Raw genomic sequence first — 18,125 nt, 5'->3', positions numbered from 1 at the left:
ATTGGTTTGTACACAGCTAAAAACGTGCACCTCTAAGTGCCTTGTCTTATCCAGTGATGGTTTCATCACTGTCTGGTTTGAGGAGATAATGCACAGGGCAGGAAAAGACTGCAGAGGGTTGTGAACTTGGCCAGAGTCATCATGGGTATCAGTCTTCACTCCATTGAGGCCATCTACAAGAGGTGGTGTCTTAACAAAGCAGCCTCTATCCTCAAGGACCCCCACCACACAGGCCATGCCCTCTTCACACTGCTACCATAGGAAGAAAGTACAAGAAACTGAAGATGGACATCCAATGGCACAAAAACAGCTCTCCCACTTTATTGATTTATTAAGCTTTATTGATATAGGATATCTGAGGAGGGACTATAATGCCATTGATTAATCCTCTTTTGATCTTTTCTAGAGATAATCAGTTCTTAAATATATGACCATAACATGATTGTTAATGTGGAAGTTTGTTTTGAAAGAGGTTAATGTCATTTGAACAAAAATTGAGAAATAAATATGCAATACCTCGTAATACTCGTAATACTCTTTTTTTTGGTATTTTCAGTTAAGAGCATATTTGAGAGATAAGTTGGGACCAACAATGCTTCTGTCTAGCTTTACTGAGGTAGAAGTTATTAGGAGTGGGACTGTTACATTTTTTTTCTTCGATATATTTATTATTACAAGCAGGAACTACTAAATTAGGATTATATAGATCTAGGCAGAGATGGGAAATAGATTTGAATATTACAATAGACCAACAAATGAGGAGAAATTTGTGTAGGGATTGTATGACTAATTCCATGTAAGTTATAGATTAGTTCAATACACTTTTTAACATCAATTATATCTTACACCACAGAAATTGAATAGATTGAAATCAGATTTATCAGATCAATGTTTTAGATGTGGTGAGAATGTAGGATCTTTTATACATTCAAAATGGCCTTGTCCCAATGTGAGACCTTTTTGGGTGACTATAGGTAACCTCTTGGAATGGGTTACATGAGCTGTTTTCCGCTAAATCCCAATTTACTTTTATTAGGAAATATTGAAGGTGCAAATCCTAAATTTAAACTATCAACTTATCAATTTAAATGTGTTAAAATAGCATTAGCAGTACCAAGAAAATGTATTGCAATTACATGGAAATTGGATACACCATTAACTATGCCAAGGTTGCATGCTGAAATTCAAAGTTGCATTCCTTTGGAAAAAAAAACTTAGATTTTAGGAAATAAATATTCTAGACTTCTCCAAATTTGGCACCCGTACACTCAAATAATGGGATTAAATTTGTAGTGATGTTATTTCTGTCCTTCTAGCCCAGCGGATTTCTTCTCTGTATGTTTATGTTAGAACTGATAAGGTGTACTACATGACATCTCTCTCTCTCTGCAATCCAAAAATCTTTTTTTTTCACTTCAGCTTTCTTCCATCATATATTTTAGACCTTTTTTTTAAACTTTTTTTCAATTTCTATATTTTTTTGTGGGGGGGGAAGGTTGGGTGGGAGGGAGGGGCTTATGGGCTGGGGTGAAAACCCATCATGCATGTCATTAATTTGTTTTTTTAAATATTTGATTGTTGTTACTGGATGTATGGAATACTAAATAAAATATATATTTTTAAATATCCTAATATTGCCTACCTTGTGTGCAGTTTACGATTCCTAATTCTGCTGAAAAGAGAGCTCCAACCTTCCCTGGACCAAATGAGCATTGAGAGCTGTCCCAACACAGATCCTAAATGTTTATAACCAATTGACAAAAGGATCATTCTATTTATTTCTAGCTGCCAAATAAATCAAAAGAATAGCCTTTAAGAAAGAGACACATATCTTTTCACTGTTTAACTCTGACATCTGTAAGTTGGAGTAAAAGTTTTCACTTGCAATCAGCCACAAAAGTTCTCTTTAAAAATAAGGAAACCTACCCATAATATCCAGTAAATCAATAGATGGCTTTGCTCCATCCTTAAGAAAGCCACTCAAAGTTCACCTGTATTGTCCAAGTTCATACATAACATCGCATACAACCCTGAGATTCTTCTTCTTGTGGGTAAGGCAGAATTTCTACTTATTGGTGGTGGAAAAAAAAACTGTACTTAAAAAAAATACACATACAGGATAGCGTAGCAATTAGTGCAACGCCTTTACATTGCCAGCAACCAGGACCAGGATTCAAATCCCATGCTGTCTTTAAGGAGTTTGTACATTCTTCCCATTTCTGAGTGGGTTTTCCCTGGGGGGGGGGGTTACAGTTTCATCCCACCCTCAAAAGCATGGGGGGGGGATTTTAATTCATTGGGTGTAATTGAGTGGCATGGGCTTGTGGACCAAAAGGGCCTGTTACCATTTTATATGTCTAAATTTTAAAAATGTAGAGAGAAATGTAAACAAAGAAAGAAAAGTAAACAAACTAACTGCAATAAATATTTAAGAATAAATATTGTACGAAGTAAGAATAATTAAATGAATCTCTGATGGTGAAGAGATAGCATCTGTTCCTGAACAGGGGGATAGGAGTCTTGAGGCATGTCCTGGTGGTGGGGGATCCCTGCTCTCCTACAGCAGTGTTTCAGGTAGATTTTCTCAATGGGAGGGAACGTTTTGCCTGCGATGTACTGTAGTGTGCCCACGACCTTTTCCAGGATTTTCAGCTCAGAGGCATTGGAGCCCTGATGCCAGGCTGTGATGCAGCCGGTCAGCACACTTTCCACTGCACGCCTATAGAAGTCAATGTCCTACCGAACCTCTGGAAAACTCCCGACAAAGCAGAGGTGTCGATGTGCCTCCTTCAGGGTGGGCTCCGGGAAAGATAGTGACTCCCAGGAATGTCAATTGCCTCGCCCTCTCCACCTCTGCTCGCCCCAAATGAGGGTACACCTCTGGTCTCCCCTTCCTGAAGTTCCCAATCAGCTCCTTGGTTTTGGGGACATTGACCTAAGAGTTGTTAGTCCCACCATTCAGCCAAGTTTTTCAGTCTCTCTCCTGACCTAAGAGTTGTTAGTCCCACCATTCAGCCAAGTTTTTCAGTCTCTCTCCTGCGTGCTGAAACAACCCACCAGAGTCAACACGTTTGTAGACGGTGTTACGGGAATACCAAGCCACGCAGTCAGCGATGTAAAGCGAGTAGAGTGGTGGGAGGGGGTCTCACAAAGCCGGTCGCGGATACTGGGCGGCAAAATATTATCCTTAGTTGATCTGGAGACCGCCAGTGCATTGAGTAACGCGTATTGTTTCTAAACACCAGTGTGCAACACAAAACCTTGTTTGCAACGCGGGCTCTTTCATACCTCCCTCCCCCCCCCCCCCCCACCCCGCCGCTGTTGCTGTGTTCAATGCAATATTTGCGCCCACGATTTACAGATAGTGGAGAATGAGCCTGAACCTTGCCTTTCCATTGCATCCTGTCATTTACTCCAGGCTGCCACCCTTGGTGGCTTGTACCCGCCACGCAGTGGTGTGAGTCGCAATTAGTGTCCGTCTCCACGCTCTTTTAAATCGTCTTCTTTTGTTTTAATCTTTGTTGGCTATTTAAAGCAAACTCCTTTTGTAGAATTTTCCTTTTGTCCCCCCTCCCTCCACTAATTGCAGAGAGAGAGACCATTAAGAAGAATCAACGCACACAGCGTCTCCAGAGCGAAACTTGAGTGCCAAGCCTCCAGCTCCCCGGGGCCCGGCTGGGGTAGGGGGTGGAGGGGGGGGGGGGGCTGACGGATCGCCCCCAAGTGACGCAAGTCGCCTCTCCCTCATAAGGGGAGATCGCAAGCTGGCGAGGAGCGTTCAAGTGCTGCCCGCGGGTCCGGCGAGCGCAATGCGCGGACTCCCCGCAGTCCCCTGTCCGCTGAGGGTCTGACCTCCTCGCTCAGACCGGACCAGCGCAAGGCAACATGAATGAGATCAAACTTGCTGTGTTGGGAACCGAAGGAGTTGGGAAATCTGGTAAGCCTCGGAACGTTTCTCATGCTGTGGGGTAGAGGGGTTAATCAATAACCTTCCTGGACATGACAGGGCTCTCCTGAAGGTAATGAGATACTTTCTTGTCTTGGTTTCAGCTCTCATTGTGCGTTTCTTGACCAAGCGCTTCATTGGCGAGTACGCGTCCAGCTCAGGTAAGCGCAGCCCCATCCCGCTGTTGCGTCTAAAACAGACCCCCCCTCCCCCCTTGCCCGGATAAATGGGTGGGTGCGGAGGCAATTCGATTCAAAGCGCGGCCGTGCCCGGGAAGAAATTGCGCGCTCTGACCCAGTCGTCTTGCATCTGAAAGCCTGTAAAACCAAATGTGTCCTGGGATCTGCTATTCACTGGACAACCCCCGCTTAAGTACAATGCAAGATGATGCTGAATGCTGGTAACATTCGGCGGGAGAACGCAGCAGGGTTAACATTTCATGTGGAAGTCCCTTCAAGGGTTAACCCTGTTTCTCGTTGCCTGACCTGAGTATTCCCAGCTGCTTCACCCTTGGAGTAGAAGCCTGTCCACCAAAGAACCTGGTTTTTGTTGTTGTTGCCTGTTATTGATTTTTTTTTTGTTTATTCACCTTTAAAACTTTGAAACATTATCAAATGGTGGTGGCAGGAATCACTTTGGAATACAAATGCTGGAAATCTGAAACTGGCAAGGCAGGCAGCATCTGTGGATAGAGAAGCTGGCGAGGGTTTTGCGCCAGTCCGAACCCTCTTCAGCTGTTTTTATTAGGCCTGGGTAGCCCAAAACGTTTCCATTTTCAGGTATTCCCCCACTCCTTTCCATTTCCACTCATTCCATCTCCCCTTTACTCAACTCACTGTGTTCTCTTCCCCCCCCCCATCCCCTTCACCTTTCCCCTTATATTTTTCTCCACTATCTTGTCATCTCTTGGTCCCTCCTCCCTTTTATGTTTTTTTTTATAAATATTTAATATTTTTTCCAAAAAACCCCACAGTACATTCACTTAATAAAAAAGGTTTTATATATATCTATCTATATAAAAGAATACATGTGGTATATCCATCCTCTCTCTCCGCCACCACCACTCCTCCCTTACCCACCACCCACCTCCCCCCAACACTCCAAAGAAGAAGAAAGAGATTATAAATGAATATGTAAATTCTTATTTACTGCCGTGGAGCTGAGTACCATTCAGGACAAGTTCTTGAGAGTTTAAATTTTTAAAACCTACTTGTGGTAAATATGGGCAGTTTCAATCAATCAATCAAAACATCATCAGCAAGTAATTAATTTTAAATTCATCAGGAATTAACCTTAATCTCTTTAATAATAATTGTGCCAAAGCCTCAATAGCTAAAAGCCGGAGACAAAGGACATCCTTGGCCAGTTGATCTAGTTAATGAAAAAGCAGAAGATATTTGTCCATTTGTCACCACTTTAGCATAAGTTTTAATGCAACTAATAAATACTGATGCAAATGCAAGTTTTCCTAACACCTTAAATAAAAATTTCCATTCTAATCCATCAAAAGCCTTTTCAGCATCTATTGATAAAACTATTGCTAAATCAGATTTCATCTGAGAAGCTTGAATTAAACTAATCAACTTAGCAATATTATCTGCAGAATGTTATACGGTTAGGATTTTATCTGATCATTCACCTTTATCAGTTTCATGTTCAGGATCTGAAGAAAGTACTTCAGTTTATTGATGGAGATTTAATCCTTCGTTGTTAAGAAATGTTGACTTTTGTAATTATATGAGGACTCAAATTCAGGAATATTTGGATATTAATACTGATTCAGTAGATAATAAATTTGTTTTACGAGATGCTTTAAAAGCTTATTTGAGAGGTCAAATAATGTTTTTTCTAAAATTAAAATTAAGAAAGGTTATCGTAAAGAAGTAGATACATTGGAGAAAGAAATAGAAGATTTTGAAAGAGATCTGCAGAAAGATCCATCTAAAAAGATAGATTTGATAAATAAAAAAACATATCACAATTACATGCAGACTTATGGAACAGCGAAGTTAATTCAGAGAACGAAACAGAAGTATTATGAATTTCACGAGAGGGCTCATAAGGTGTAAGCTTGGCAATTGAAAACTCCTTTTTATGCTTGATATCTTCCCTCTTTAAAAATGGGTCCTGAAGCATAACATGCCTGACCTGCTAAGTTCTTCCAGCTTTCCTTTGTTTGCCCAGTTAATTAATTTGATACAGATCTGAGGAGGACAGTCGTGGTAATATAAATGTGTAATTATCGTATTCTTTTTGCAGAGTGCATCTACAAAAAACGATTGTCTATAGATGGGCGGCAAATTAATTTAGAAATATTTGATCCATGTTCCCAAGTAAGTTTGCCTTTTTGTAAAACAGAAGACATGGCTAATAGTTGTCAGCATGCTATCAGAATGATTATGTGACCACCTTGGGCACGTTAGGCATGTGGGTTATTCTACCATAAACATTCCACATACTGTTCACGTAAGGGGATAATATGTCAATATTTAAAACCTTCAGAAAGCACCATTGATGCAGCTTGCATTGTAATTTCTTATAAACAAAGCATTTTTGGGGGATGTAATAGGTTCTGTGATTAAGTGGAAGGGAAAATGCATTTTTCAAAATTATTAATGGATTTTCAGCGGGAAATTGTGAATGCCAGATCAGAGACAAGGGACGTAACGTGGAGAGGAAAGGGAGAGAAAATACAAAAGAGCCTCATTGAGTTGTCGTTCCAAAAGTAAGAGCATGGGAGAAAAGATTTGGAGGAAAAGAGCGAAATTTGGGCTTCAGTTGAAAAAAAGTCAATAAATAGTAAAACAAGTACTTATGTGTGATTTTTTAAAAACCTTTTCAATCAATATATTCCACATCGTCTTACCTTACTTTCGATATGCATGTTAATTACCAAAGATTAATTTTAGTTTTTTTATTTGTAATTTTAATTTTAGATATGCAGCACATAACGTAACAGGCCCTTTCAGCCCACGAGCCCATGCCGCCCAATTAACCTACAACCCCTGCTATGTTTTGAACGGTGGGAGGAAACCGGAGCCCCCCTGGGGAAACCCCAAGCAGACATGGGGAGAATGTACAAACTCCTTACATACAGCACAGGATTCGAACCCCAATAGCTAACTGTTGCCGCCTGGGGCACTTATTTCTCATTTTAGCCATCTTATTTGAGTTTGAACCTTTTTATATAAGGCATTCAGTGAATTAATTATAACGCAAATAATTTATTCATGATTTTAGTCTTTTAAAGCACATGTAAGAATGTTTTGTATTTTGTAATGACTCTCTTCTAGAATTTAGAAAATAAGTCCTCACTTACTGATCAAATGAACTGGGCTGATGGTTTTGTTGTGGTGTATGATATTGGAGATCGATCGTCCTTCGTCTCAGCAAAATCTCTCCTTCGGCAACTGCAAGAAGTACACAGTGAGATTTGCAAAAGGTACACGTATGATACTCTTCAACTCTGGTCATCCCTTGAACGTCAGCAGATTGGATCTTCCCTTTGGTTAGCTCACCACCTCAAGTGTAGCAACATTTTATTTGAATTTTTGTCATTTCACTCATTTAAACAATAACAATCGAAAAGTCTGCTGATACTGGAGTTCGGAAACAACAGAAAATTCAGGAAAGGCTCACCATTCATGCAGCATCTGCAGAAGGGGAAACTCTTCACATTTCAGGTTCAGGACCCATTTCTGGTTCAGGACCCTTCTCATTTCATCGATGCTGCCTCCCCACCTCAGTACTTCGAGCAGGGTTCTTTTCGTTTTGTACCTGTCTGTCACTGTAGTTAATATATCACATGCTTGCCACATTTCATTCATAAGAAAGACGCCTTGTATTGCATTAAATTAACTTTAATTTAGAGATAAAGCACAGTAGCAGGCCCTTTCATCCCACGAATCTATTCTGCCTGTAAATACGCACGTGACCAAATAACCTTCAAGCCCTGTACATCTTAATAATTTAAGAGATGGATCTAAATCTCTGTGCAGCATGTAAGAAGTCTTGTATTTTCAATTTAAATTTAGACATACAGTACGGTAACAGGCCCTTCTGGCCCCCGGGCCTTGCCGCCCAAATATCCCAATTAACCTACAGTACCCAGTACGTTTTTTGAAACATACTGTAAGCATTCGATGAAAAGCTTTTCTTTGTTGTTGGTTGAGTCAAACTGTTGCACGTCCACCGTGTGTTCATAACTGATCTACAAATACAGGAAGCTTTTATTCACACCCATCAGAAATAATGCTGCCGTCTTCAAAAATAATTACCCGTGTGAGCTGCAGGAGTTGAGAGGAGAATATTGAGGGATTGTGATGGGAGAGGAAGCTGTAAAGAATCATCATTCTATGGATCTTGGATCATGGTTTTGTTTATGTGCAAGTATTATGACATTACAAAAAAAAATTGAATTAAAAAACAAATTAGACAAACAGCACTGTTACAGGCCAATTCGGTCCTACAGATACATGCTGCCCAATTTATATCCTATTAATCTACACCCCCAGTATGTTTTGAGTTTTGAATGATGGGAGGAAACTCGATTCTCCCCCTTAAATAAAAATTTAAGGGGGAGAACATACAAACTCCTTATAGACAGCGCAGGATTTGAACACGGGTCCGGTCCCGACCGCCGGCGCTGTAAAGGCATTGCGTTAACCACTATGCCAAACCCGCCACCCTATGGGGTCATTAGCAAAATTAGTCCTCATGTTTAGACCTACAAGGGGGTACAAAGGGGAAGCTTGAACAGAACGATGAACCAACTCTAATTTGGAAAGCAAAACCACTGGATGGTGGATATCATATGTCAAAAGAGAAAATGCTGCATGTGGGAGAAATGCAGGGAGAAACATCTGAGGTTCATATACACTTTTATCACAGCCTGCTGTTATATCACATACAACTAAAGACAGAATATTAAAAGAATTAACATTTGGACATGAAGCAAGACTCAGGACAGTCTGTTCTGAAAATATGATCAGTCTGCCTCAGTGGCTGACATTTACATGAGATCTTTTGCAATAGTTCTACAAACAAATAATTAAAATGTGATTGGAATTGCAACTAAGGCAGTGTTAATGGAGAAAGGAAACAGAGTTAATAATGATCAAAGAATCACCTTGCATCAGAACAGGATGGAATTCATCAGAGAACTGGAGAAAAGGAAGTGGGAAATGACTGTGATAAAGTGAAGGGCAATCGTAATGTTATCCCCACCTTGAGGTGCAGAAGAAATATTTTGAGAGCCGCTGATCTTTCAGATACAGGAGGAAACTCTGGTTTCTAGCGGAAGCCCATCTGGTTACAGACAGATAGCACTGGAGAGCAGGATTCAACGTAGATATTCAGAATGGTCAGCCAGCAACTCGACTGTCTACACAGCCATTCTCAACGTGTTTTTGGCTATGTTCCTCCCCCCCCCACCCCACCCCAGGACTTTGCTCAAAGTCTGCAGGCCACTTCCCTGTGAAGCAGTCAGGTTTTCTTTCAGTACTTTTCTCCTACTGATTACATAACATACGTAAATTTATATTTTTTTAATGTGAGGTGAAGTAAAAGCCTTGAATGTGCTATGGGTCCAAGGGGGGGGGGGGAGAGGTGTTGATGGGGGGTGCTTTGAGAACGGATGGCCTATGCCACTGTGCTGACTCTATTGCAACGATTGAATTCGTCTCGGCATGGTCAGCCTGAAGATAAAGCACTTCGCCCCCTTACCTGTTTTTCAACAAGAATTCATAAGGTGCATTAGTGTTCAAGAACAAAATGCTGTATTTATTTTAAATATTTGTTATGCTGTATACCATTTACCAAATGTAACCGTGATCTTGAGCTTCTTTTTGTGGTGGGGGGGGGGGGGGGGGTTAGTTAAGTGATTTGAGAAGTGGTAAATGTTCAGTAAAGCAGAATCTTTGCAAATGACCAGTTTTATTACCAGTTCCTGGTAAATGGTTGATTAATAGTTCTTACTAATGGCATTATAATTAAAATCATCCATTTAAAATCAGCACACATGCCAATGTAAATATGGATTATAAAAAAGATTATTTAAAAAAAATCACTAAATTTTCTCCCAAATTAATCCTGACTACGCAAGTCTCAGTTAAAGAAAAGATTTATTATCATGGATTTTTCTTTCTTGCGATCAACCAAGGCAAATGCTTTTCATTTTAGAAATTTGTATAAGCTCTTTGAATAGTTCATAACATCTCTTGTCAATGATAGAATGCTAGTGATCCTCCTTACCATTAGAGGGAGTCGTAGACTAGTTTGTTGCAGCTTCGGTTGGGTTCGAGATGGATCCCTTCACACAGTCTTGTGTACTTTAGCTAATAATTGTTTTAATAGAACCTAAGTTTCTTTATTAAAATAAAAGAAACATCACAAGCATTTTATGCTGTTTTTAGAAAGCAGTTTAGGCATTTTATAAAGTGAAACAAAAAATGTTCAGCTCTTTGAATTTATTTTTAGACTTTATATTAAGTGAAATAGAATAGTGTTTAAAAATTTAGAGCACACCAACTAGAAGCTTCGTGCTTAGAGTTACGAATAGTTTGACCAATTTTAGGTAATAATTCCAGTGCATTATGAACATGAACTGGACTTTACACTGGCTACTTCATTTGCCTTGCATTTCTTTGGTGACACAGAAAGAGGCCATTTAGCCCCTCGTCCATGTCAGTTGTCAGGGTAACTGGGCCCATTCCCCTATTCCTTACCTGTTCTTTCTCATACGCTCATCAATTTCCCTTATTCTCATGCTACCAATCTGCAATGGGACCATTTACAGCGGCCAATTACACTCACTGTCTTTGGGTCGTGGGAGGAAATCGGAGCACCTGGGGAAAAGCCTATGTGGTCACAGGGAGATCAAAATGGCAGAATATAACGTGGGCTGAGCATCGTTAACAACAGCTGCTGCACCATTGTCTCCCACTTCAGAATATTGCATGTACAGTAACTGCTATAAGCATCCAGCCCATTGTGCATGCTGTTTTCTTCTTCTTTGGCTTGGCTTCGCGGACGAAGATTTATGGAGGGGGTAAAAAGTCCACGTCAGCTGCAGGCTCGTTTGTGGCTGACCAGTCCGATGCGGGACAGGCAGACACAATTGCAGCGGTTGCAGGGGAAAATTGGTTGGTTGGGGTTGGGTGTTGGGTTTTTCCTCCTTTGCCTTTTGTCAGTGAGGTGGGCTCTGCGGTCTTCTTCAAAGGAGGTTGCTGCCCGCCAAACTGTGAGGCGCCAAGATGCACGGTTTGAGGCGATATCAGCCCACTGGCGGTGGTCAATGTGGCAGGCACCAAGAGATTTCTTTAGGCAGTCCTTGTACCTTTTCTTTGGTGCACCTCTGTCACGGTGGCCAGTGGAGAGCTCGCCATATAACACGATCTTGGGAAGGTGATGGTCCTCCATTCTGGAGACGTGACCCATCCAGCGCAGCTGGATCTTCAGCAGCGTGGACTCGATGCTGTCGACCTCTGCCATCTCGAGTACTTCGACACAGCACTGCAAAATATTATGGACTGCTAAAACATACACAATAATCTGCTGCAACTATTCATCTCTTTCCTTTTCAATCTTTACATTAATCATATTATAGGTAAACAATGCATGAGGAGAATAGGAGAACATAACCCAAAGGGGAAAATTTATCACATGACATCACATTTATCATATGACATCATATGATTAATATATTGCATTGCACCACAATTAACGAAGAGGTTCTCATCTCAAATAAAAAAAGAAAAAAAGGATATTATAAAACCCCACCTAATCTAATCTTACAATTTATTAATAAACATTAATTGTCTGGTCTTCACCAACAAAGAGAAAAGAAATTAAATATAGTTCAGAAGGGAAAGAAAATTATAGCAAGTCATGTGAAAATATTTTATAAAAGGTCACCAAGCCTCTTCAAATTTAACAGAAGTATCAAATGTAAGACTCCTAATTTTCTCTAAACTTAAACATGACATCATTTGCAACTGTATAAGGCACTGGTGAGACTGCACCTGGAGTACTGTGTCCAGTTCTGGTCTCCATATTTGAGGAAGGTTATACTGGATTTGGAGACAGTCCAGAGGAGGTTTACTAGGTTGATCCCTGGGATGAAGGGGTTGACTTATGATGAAAGATTAAATCTACTAGGATTGTATTTGCTCGAGTTCAGAAGAATGAGAGGAGATCTTATAGAAACATATAGGATTATGAAGGGTATGGATAGGATAGATGTAGGAAGGTTTTTTGAGCTGGCCGGGGAAACTAAAACGAGAGGACACAGTCTCAAGATTCGGGGGAGTAGATTTAGGACAGAGATGAGGAAAAATAGTTTCTCCCAGAGAGTAGTGAATGTTTGGAATTCTCTAACCAGGGAAGTGGTTGAGGCTGCTTCATTAAACATATTTAAAATACGGTTAGATAAATTTTTTACATGATAGAGCAATTAGGGGATATGGGGAGAAGGCAGGTAGGTGGAGTTAGGTCATAAATTAGATCAGCCATGATCGTATTGAATGGCGGAGCAGGCTCGATGGGCCATTTTTGGCCTACTCCTGTTCCTACTTCCTACGTTCCTATGTTCTATTTGAGAGAGCCACTGAGTCAAAGTAGGTGGATTAGAATCTTTCCATTCAAATAAGATAACTCTTCTAGCCAACAATGTAGAAAAGGCGACAACCCGACATGTGGGAGTGGGAACTCATCCCACTTCCGGAAATATTACAAAAAGAGCAGTCAATGGTTTAGGTGGCAAATTGATATCCTGTATAGCTGACAAAGTCTTAAAAATATTTATCCAATGCCTCTCCAACATCTTTGGCTTGGCTTCACGGATGAAGATTTATGGAGGGGTAATGTCCACGTCAGCTGCAGGCTCGTTTGTGGCTGACAAGTCCGATGCGGGACAGGCAGACACGGTTGCAGCGGTTGCAGGGGAAAATTGGTGGGTTGGGGTTGGGTGTTGGGTTTTTCCTCCTTTGCCTTTTGTCAGTGAGGTAGGCTCTGCGGTCTTCTTCAAAGGAGGTTGCTGCCCGCCGAACTGTGACGCGCCAAGATGCACGGTTTGAGGCGATATCAGCCCACTGGCGGTGGTCAATGGGGCAGGCACCAAGAGATTTCTTTAGGCAGTCCTTGTACCTCTTCTTTGGTGCACCTCTGTCATGGTGGCCAGTGGAGAGCTCGCCATATAACACGATCTTGGGAAGGCGATGGTCCTCCATTCTGGAGACGTGACCCACCCAGCGCAGTTGGATCTTCAACAGCGTGGACTCGATGCTGTCGACCTCTGCCATCTCGAGTACTTCGACGTTAGGGATGAAAGCGCTCCAATGAATGTTGAGGATGGAGCGGAGACAACGCTGGTGGAAGCGTTCTAGGTGATGCCTTTAGAGGACCCATGATTTGGAGCCGAACAGGAGTGTGGGTATGACAACGGCTCTGTACACGCTAAAACATGACTAAAACATACGAGTTAGAGACACCATTTCTGATTATTCATCTCATTGTTACACATAGGATGGATTCTGTAAGTGACCCAGAAAGCTAAGAGGCAGTGATGGCAATTTGCTGATGACCAAGAAAGAGGTCCACTGTGGAAAAGCAAAAGATGAAGGGAGAACTTATTATGGGCTCTAAATGTACCATGTCAGTGTAGACCAGCCATTCTCAATGGGGGCCATATGGTCTCCCTGGGGACCACAGCACATTGCTGATTTTTCACCTCAGGTGGCATCAAATATTTAATTTTTTTTGTGTGTAGTCAGTAGGAGAGAACTATGAAAGAAACCAAAACTTGACTGCTTCACGGGGAAGTGGGGAGGTGGGGGGGGGGGGCATAAACTTTGAGCAGAGTGCTATAGAAGGCCATAGCCTAAAAGATTGTTGAGAATAGCTGGAAAAAGTCACACGCAGACAATTCTGTTGACTTCAGAGGAGTTGAAGGCCAGGAGGTAAACAAGAAAATCTGCAGATGTTGAGGTCCGATGCTGGAGGAACTTAGCAGGTCAAGCAGCATCCATAGGAAGCAAAAGGCAATCAACGATTCAGCGCTGAGTTTCCCGATGAAGGACTCAGGCCTGAAATATTGACTGCCTTTTGCTTCCTTGGGATGCAGCGTGACCTGCTGAATTCCTCCTGTTGTGACGACTTGGAACAATGTCAATTGACCCCCTCTCACTCTCTCTCCCATATTAGTATTAGCCACCAAGGGCAAATTTCCCCATTGCTTATCACAAATGGGTCACCTTCTCATCTCCCCCTCCCATTGGGCAGGAGACACTTATCTCCATGTTCAAGGACAGTTTCTTTCCTGCTGTTATCCATAAATTAATCTTTCACTGGCAAAAGATGATGCTCTTGCACTTTTTTTAACTGTATTATTATTTATATGCTGTACTGTGTTTATATTTTTCTCTATACACTGCATTATTTGACATTATAATCTAATCAATGCGCTGCCATTTTATTTATTATTATTGCACCACCTGCAGTAAGTGTTAACTTGCCTGAATAGCATGCAAAACAAAGATTTTAGACAAAATCTGAATTTTAAATTGCAGGGAAAATCTGAAGCTTTTTATCAGAATTTATTTAATGAAGTGTCTCTGGGTTTGTAAATTATTCATTACAAAAGATATGTCAATCTTTTGGCTTTGTTTGCAGTAAAATGGGTGCACTTCGAAGGCTTAAAATGTCGCTGCCTGCCTTTTCTAATCGCTTAAATTTACTTTTATTGTACAGAGATGGTATGTCGGTGATATATTTAGTTGGCAATAAGCAAGACTTGTGCCACGTGAGAGAAGTGAGCAAGGAGGAAGGGCTGTTGTTAGCTGGAGAACACAAATGTCATTTCTGTGAACTGTCAGCGGCCGAGGATCGCCAGGAGGTAGGAACGATGTTTTCAAAGGCCATCAGGAATGCAAGTGGGAATCGTAGAAGACGACCCAGTGGCTCAAAGTCAATGGCTAAATTAATTAACAATGTGTTTGGTAAAAGAAGAAAATCTGTGTAATGCAATGTAATTTCCTTACCCCCGGTGCTCATGTTGTGTCAAATTGAAGGTCTCCAAAATACCTGGTGTTTGCCACTTTCTTTAGGATTCCAGATGAATAGAGGAATTAAAGCACAGTGCACACTTAGTGGATGATTTTGTTTTTAAATGAAAATGTAAAATAAATACAAAGATTGGCATTCCCAGCAAAAATAAGTGAACAAGGAGTAGCCCTGATACTGGTTTTGCTACGACGAGCTGCGCAAAATTCGATGACTTTCCCCCTTGGGAAAAGCTTGCTGGTGGAGGCACTGATTTTAAAGTGATTCTAATCTGTGATGTTCTGAGGTATTCTTGCTGACTTGCATACATACAATAAAAAATTCTAACTGTGCTGTCAAATTGAAATGTTGTACATTTTGATCACAAGTTAAGTGTAATCAATTCTTGTGAGAGAGAGAATATCAGTGACTATTCAGGCTGATCGTATGAAATAATGGTTTGTCGACACTTTCAAAGCTATTACAAAATGAAATTCTGCTCTTTTCAACTCTGATTCATACCTGCAGTAGGTGTTCAGTACCTGAAAAGGTACAAAAATAAAACTGGGTTTGTAAATATATGAACATTTTATAAATTTTAATACCTGTTGTACCAATATATATAATTAAGTAACATGTTAGCCAGCCTATATTTTGTCTACTTTAATTGTGCTCAGGGTTGCGCACTTACCACCTTTGCCACCCTAAGCAAATTCATTTAAATACCTTCAACCTGCCAATTTGAAATAATTTAATAATTTGTTCAGATGGACATTTTAAACGTGCACTTCCTGAATGGACTATCTCATTATTGGAAATAAATAACTAACAACCAATAAAGTGAATCAATGAAGACAGATTGAGTAGCGATTCTGCCCAGTGAGTTTCTGTAGCAGAAGCCCCCCCCCCCTCCTCTGCTTCTGCACCTTTCTTTTCTACTGCATTAATTCCTTTCACTGAGGTTGAAGTTGAATGAAATAATAACCGGCCTATTGGCTTAGTGCTTCAAGTGTGAAATCTAGCTTGTGTTCCCCCCCCACCCCTCACCCAGAACTGGTGCTCTCTTTTGCCTTTTTATGTAGACATACAAGTCTGCAGATGCTGGAATCTGGAGCCCCCCCCCCCAAAAAACCCCCAAATTATTGGAGCAACCTTTTTTTTATTTTTTATTTTTTAATTTTTCACACTATGAACCTTACTGACCAAAATACAGACAGACATTTTTCTCTTAAATATATAGTGTCATTTTTTCCCCTTTTTCCCCCTCCCTTCCCTCCCTCCCTCACCCCCCTTCCCATTTATTAAAGTTCAATCTATATTAAACCCGTTAAACAATGTCATCACTTAATAAAAATAAACAGAATTTTTTGTCTTTTAGTTTTATATACTGAGTCAGTTCATTTCGTTGTCTTCTCCTTCTGTCATTTTAGGTGGTGGAGGTCCATGGTAGGATTTCTCTATTGTATTTCATGTATGGTTCCCATGTTTGTTCAAATATTGTGATGTTATTTCTTAAATTATATGTTATTTTTTCTAATGGAATACATTTATTCATTTCTATGTACCATTGCTGTATTCTCAAGTTGTCTTCTAATTTCCAGGTTGACATAATACATTTTTTTGCTACAGCTAAGGCTATCATAATAAATCTTTTTTTGTGCTCCATCCAAATCGAGTCCAAATTCTTTATTTCTTATATTACTTAGAAGGAAGATCTCTGGGTTTTTTGGTATATTGCTTTTTGTGATTTTATTTACTATCTGGTTTAGATCTTCCCAAAATTTTTTTCACTTTCTCACATGACCAAATTGCATGTATTGTTGTTCCCATTTCCTTCTTACAGCGAAAACATCTGTCTGATACTGTTGGATCCCATTTATTTAACTTTTGGGGTGTGATGTATAGCCTGTGTAACCAATTATATTGCATCATGCATAACATCGTGTTTATTGTATTTCTCATAGTTCCGGAGCATAGCTTTTCCCATGTTTCATTCTTTATCTTTATGTTTAGATCTTGTTCCCATTTTTGTTTAGGTTTACAGTTTGTTTCCTCGTTCTCCTTTTCTTGCAGTTTGATGTACATGTTTGTTATAAATTTTTTAATTATCATTGTGTCTGTAATCACATATTCAAAATTGCTTCCTTCTGGTAACCTCAGACTGTTTCCCAATTTGTCCTTCAAGAAACCTTGAGGAGGGGAGGAGTCACGTGATGGAGTAGTGGCCAGTCGGGGAACTCCAGCCCTCTCCGGAAAAGTAAAAAAAAAACAGAGAAAACACAAAGGTACAAACACGAAAATTAAAATAAAGTGAAAGTAAAGGTGGGAAGGAAATGGCAACGAAGAAAGAAAAGTCGAAAGCAACGGGAAGAACAGAAGAAGAAAAGACATCGGAAGAAGAAGGTGAAGGCCTTACCTGTCCGAGGAGGCTCGCTGTGGAGAAAGAAGCCCGCTCCCTCAGGTCAGTCGAAGTCCCGAGCTCGGGACTACAAAAATGGCTCGCGGAGCCAAGCAAAAGTGCGCAACCGTTCATGCGCAAAAAAACACTGATGGGAGGGGGGACCAGCTGAGGAGTCGATCTCCACAGCTGAGAATGACAGCCACAGCACAACAACAAGAGGAAAACACAGAAAATAATGAGAGCAAGAAAGAAGAGAGTAAAAGGAAATCAAAGAAACAACAGATGACAAACCCAGAGGAAGAAGAAGAGGAAGAACACAGAGAAATGGAAGAAGAAGGGAAGGGCAAGTACATGGATATATATTTTTTTAAAGAATACATGGAATCAATAAAAGAATGGCAATCACAAGAATTTAGTGAAATAAAAAGAAGAATTAAAAGTACAGAAGAAAAAATGAATAGAAATTTTAGATAGGAGAATAAGGGAAATGTTTGATGTTTTAGAAATGTTGTCTTATAAAGTGTTCAAAAAAAGAAAGCAGAAATGGATAAGAAAGAAAGGTGATGATGAGGAAATGGAAAGGAAAGATAAACAAAGTATGAAATGGCTATGTTGAACTATACGACTTGAAATATTAACGGAATACATAACCAAATCAAAAGGAAGAAACTGCTAAATTTACTGAAAAAAGAAAAAATTGATATAGCATTCATGCAAGAAACACACTTAACTGAAGTAGAG

At 40.3% G+C, this 18,125-nt stretch overlaps 1 protein-coding gene across 2 annotated transcripts; it reads left to right on the top strand.

The window, feature by feature from the left end:
• Positions 1–3,383: 3,383 nt before the first annotated feature.
• Positions 3,384–16,629, top strand: rergla (RERG/RAS-like a). Of its 2 annotated transcripts, XM_069907484.1 has the most exons (5): positions 3,387–3,937; positions 4,051–4,107; positions 6,206–6,279; positions 7,240–7,388; positions 14,693–16,628. In XM_069907484.1, the coding sequence occupies exons 1-5, from the start codon at positions 3,886–3,888 to the stop codon at positions 14,961–14,963; spliced, it is 603 nt and encodes a 200-aa protein (XP_069763585.1). In that variant the 5' UTR covers positions 3,387–3,885; the 3' UTR covers positions 14,964–16,628. The 2 variants fall into 2 exon arrangements, with proteins under 2 accessions (XP_069763586.1, XP_069763585.1); XM_069907485.1 differs by lacking the exon at positions 4,051–4,107 and having other exon boundaries at positions 3,384–3,937; positions 14,693–16,629.
• The last annotated feature ends 1,496 nt before the right edge of the window (positions 16,630–18,125 follow it).

This window comes from Narcine bancroftii, chromosome 13, assembly GCF_036971445.1.
Source record: "Narcine bancroftii isolate sNarBan1 chromosome 13, sNarBan1.hap1, whole genome shotgun sequence".
Lineage (NCBI taxonomy): Eukaryota > Metazoa > Chordata > Chondrichthyes > Torpediniformes > Narcinidae > Narcine > Narcine bancroftii.
The sequence above is the reverse complement of the archived record's forward strand: the minus strand, read 5'-3'. Positions and strand labels throughout refer to the sequence as shown.

Bases quoted from the DNA above. Each gene is read 5' to 3' on its own strand.
- rergla (XM_069907484.1), top strand. From the start codon at position 3,886: ATGAATGAGATCAAACTTGCTGTGTTGGGAACCGAAGGAGTTGGGAAA. The intron at 3,938-4,050 runs GTAAGCCTCGGA...TCTTGGTTTCAG, and splicing joins CGAAGGAGTTGGGAAATCTG to CTCTCATTGTGCGTTTCTTG. The intron at 6,280-7,239 runs GTAAGTTTGCCT...ACTCTCTTCTAG, and splicing joins TATTTGATCCATGTTCCCAA to AATTTAGAAAATAAGTCCTC.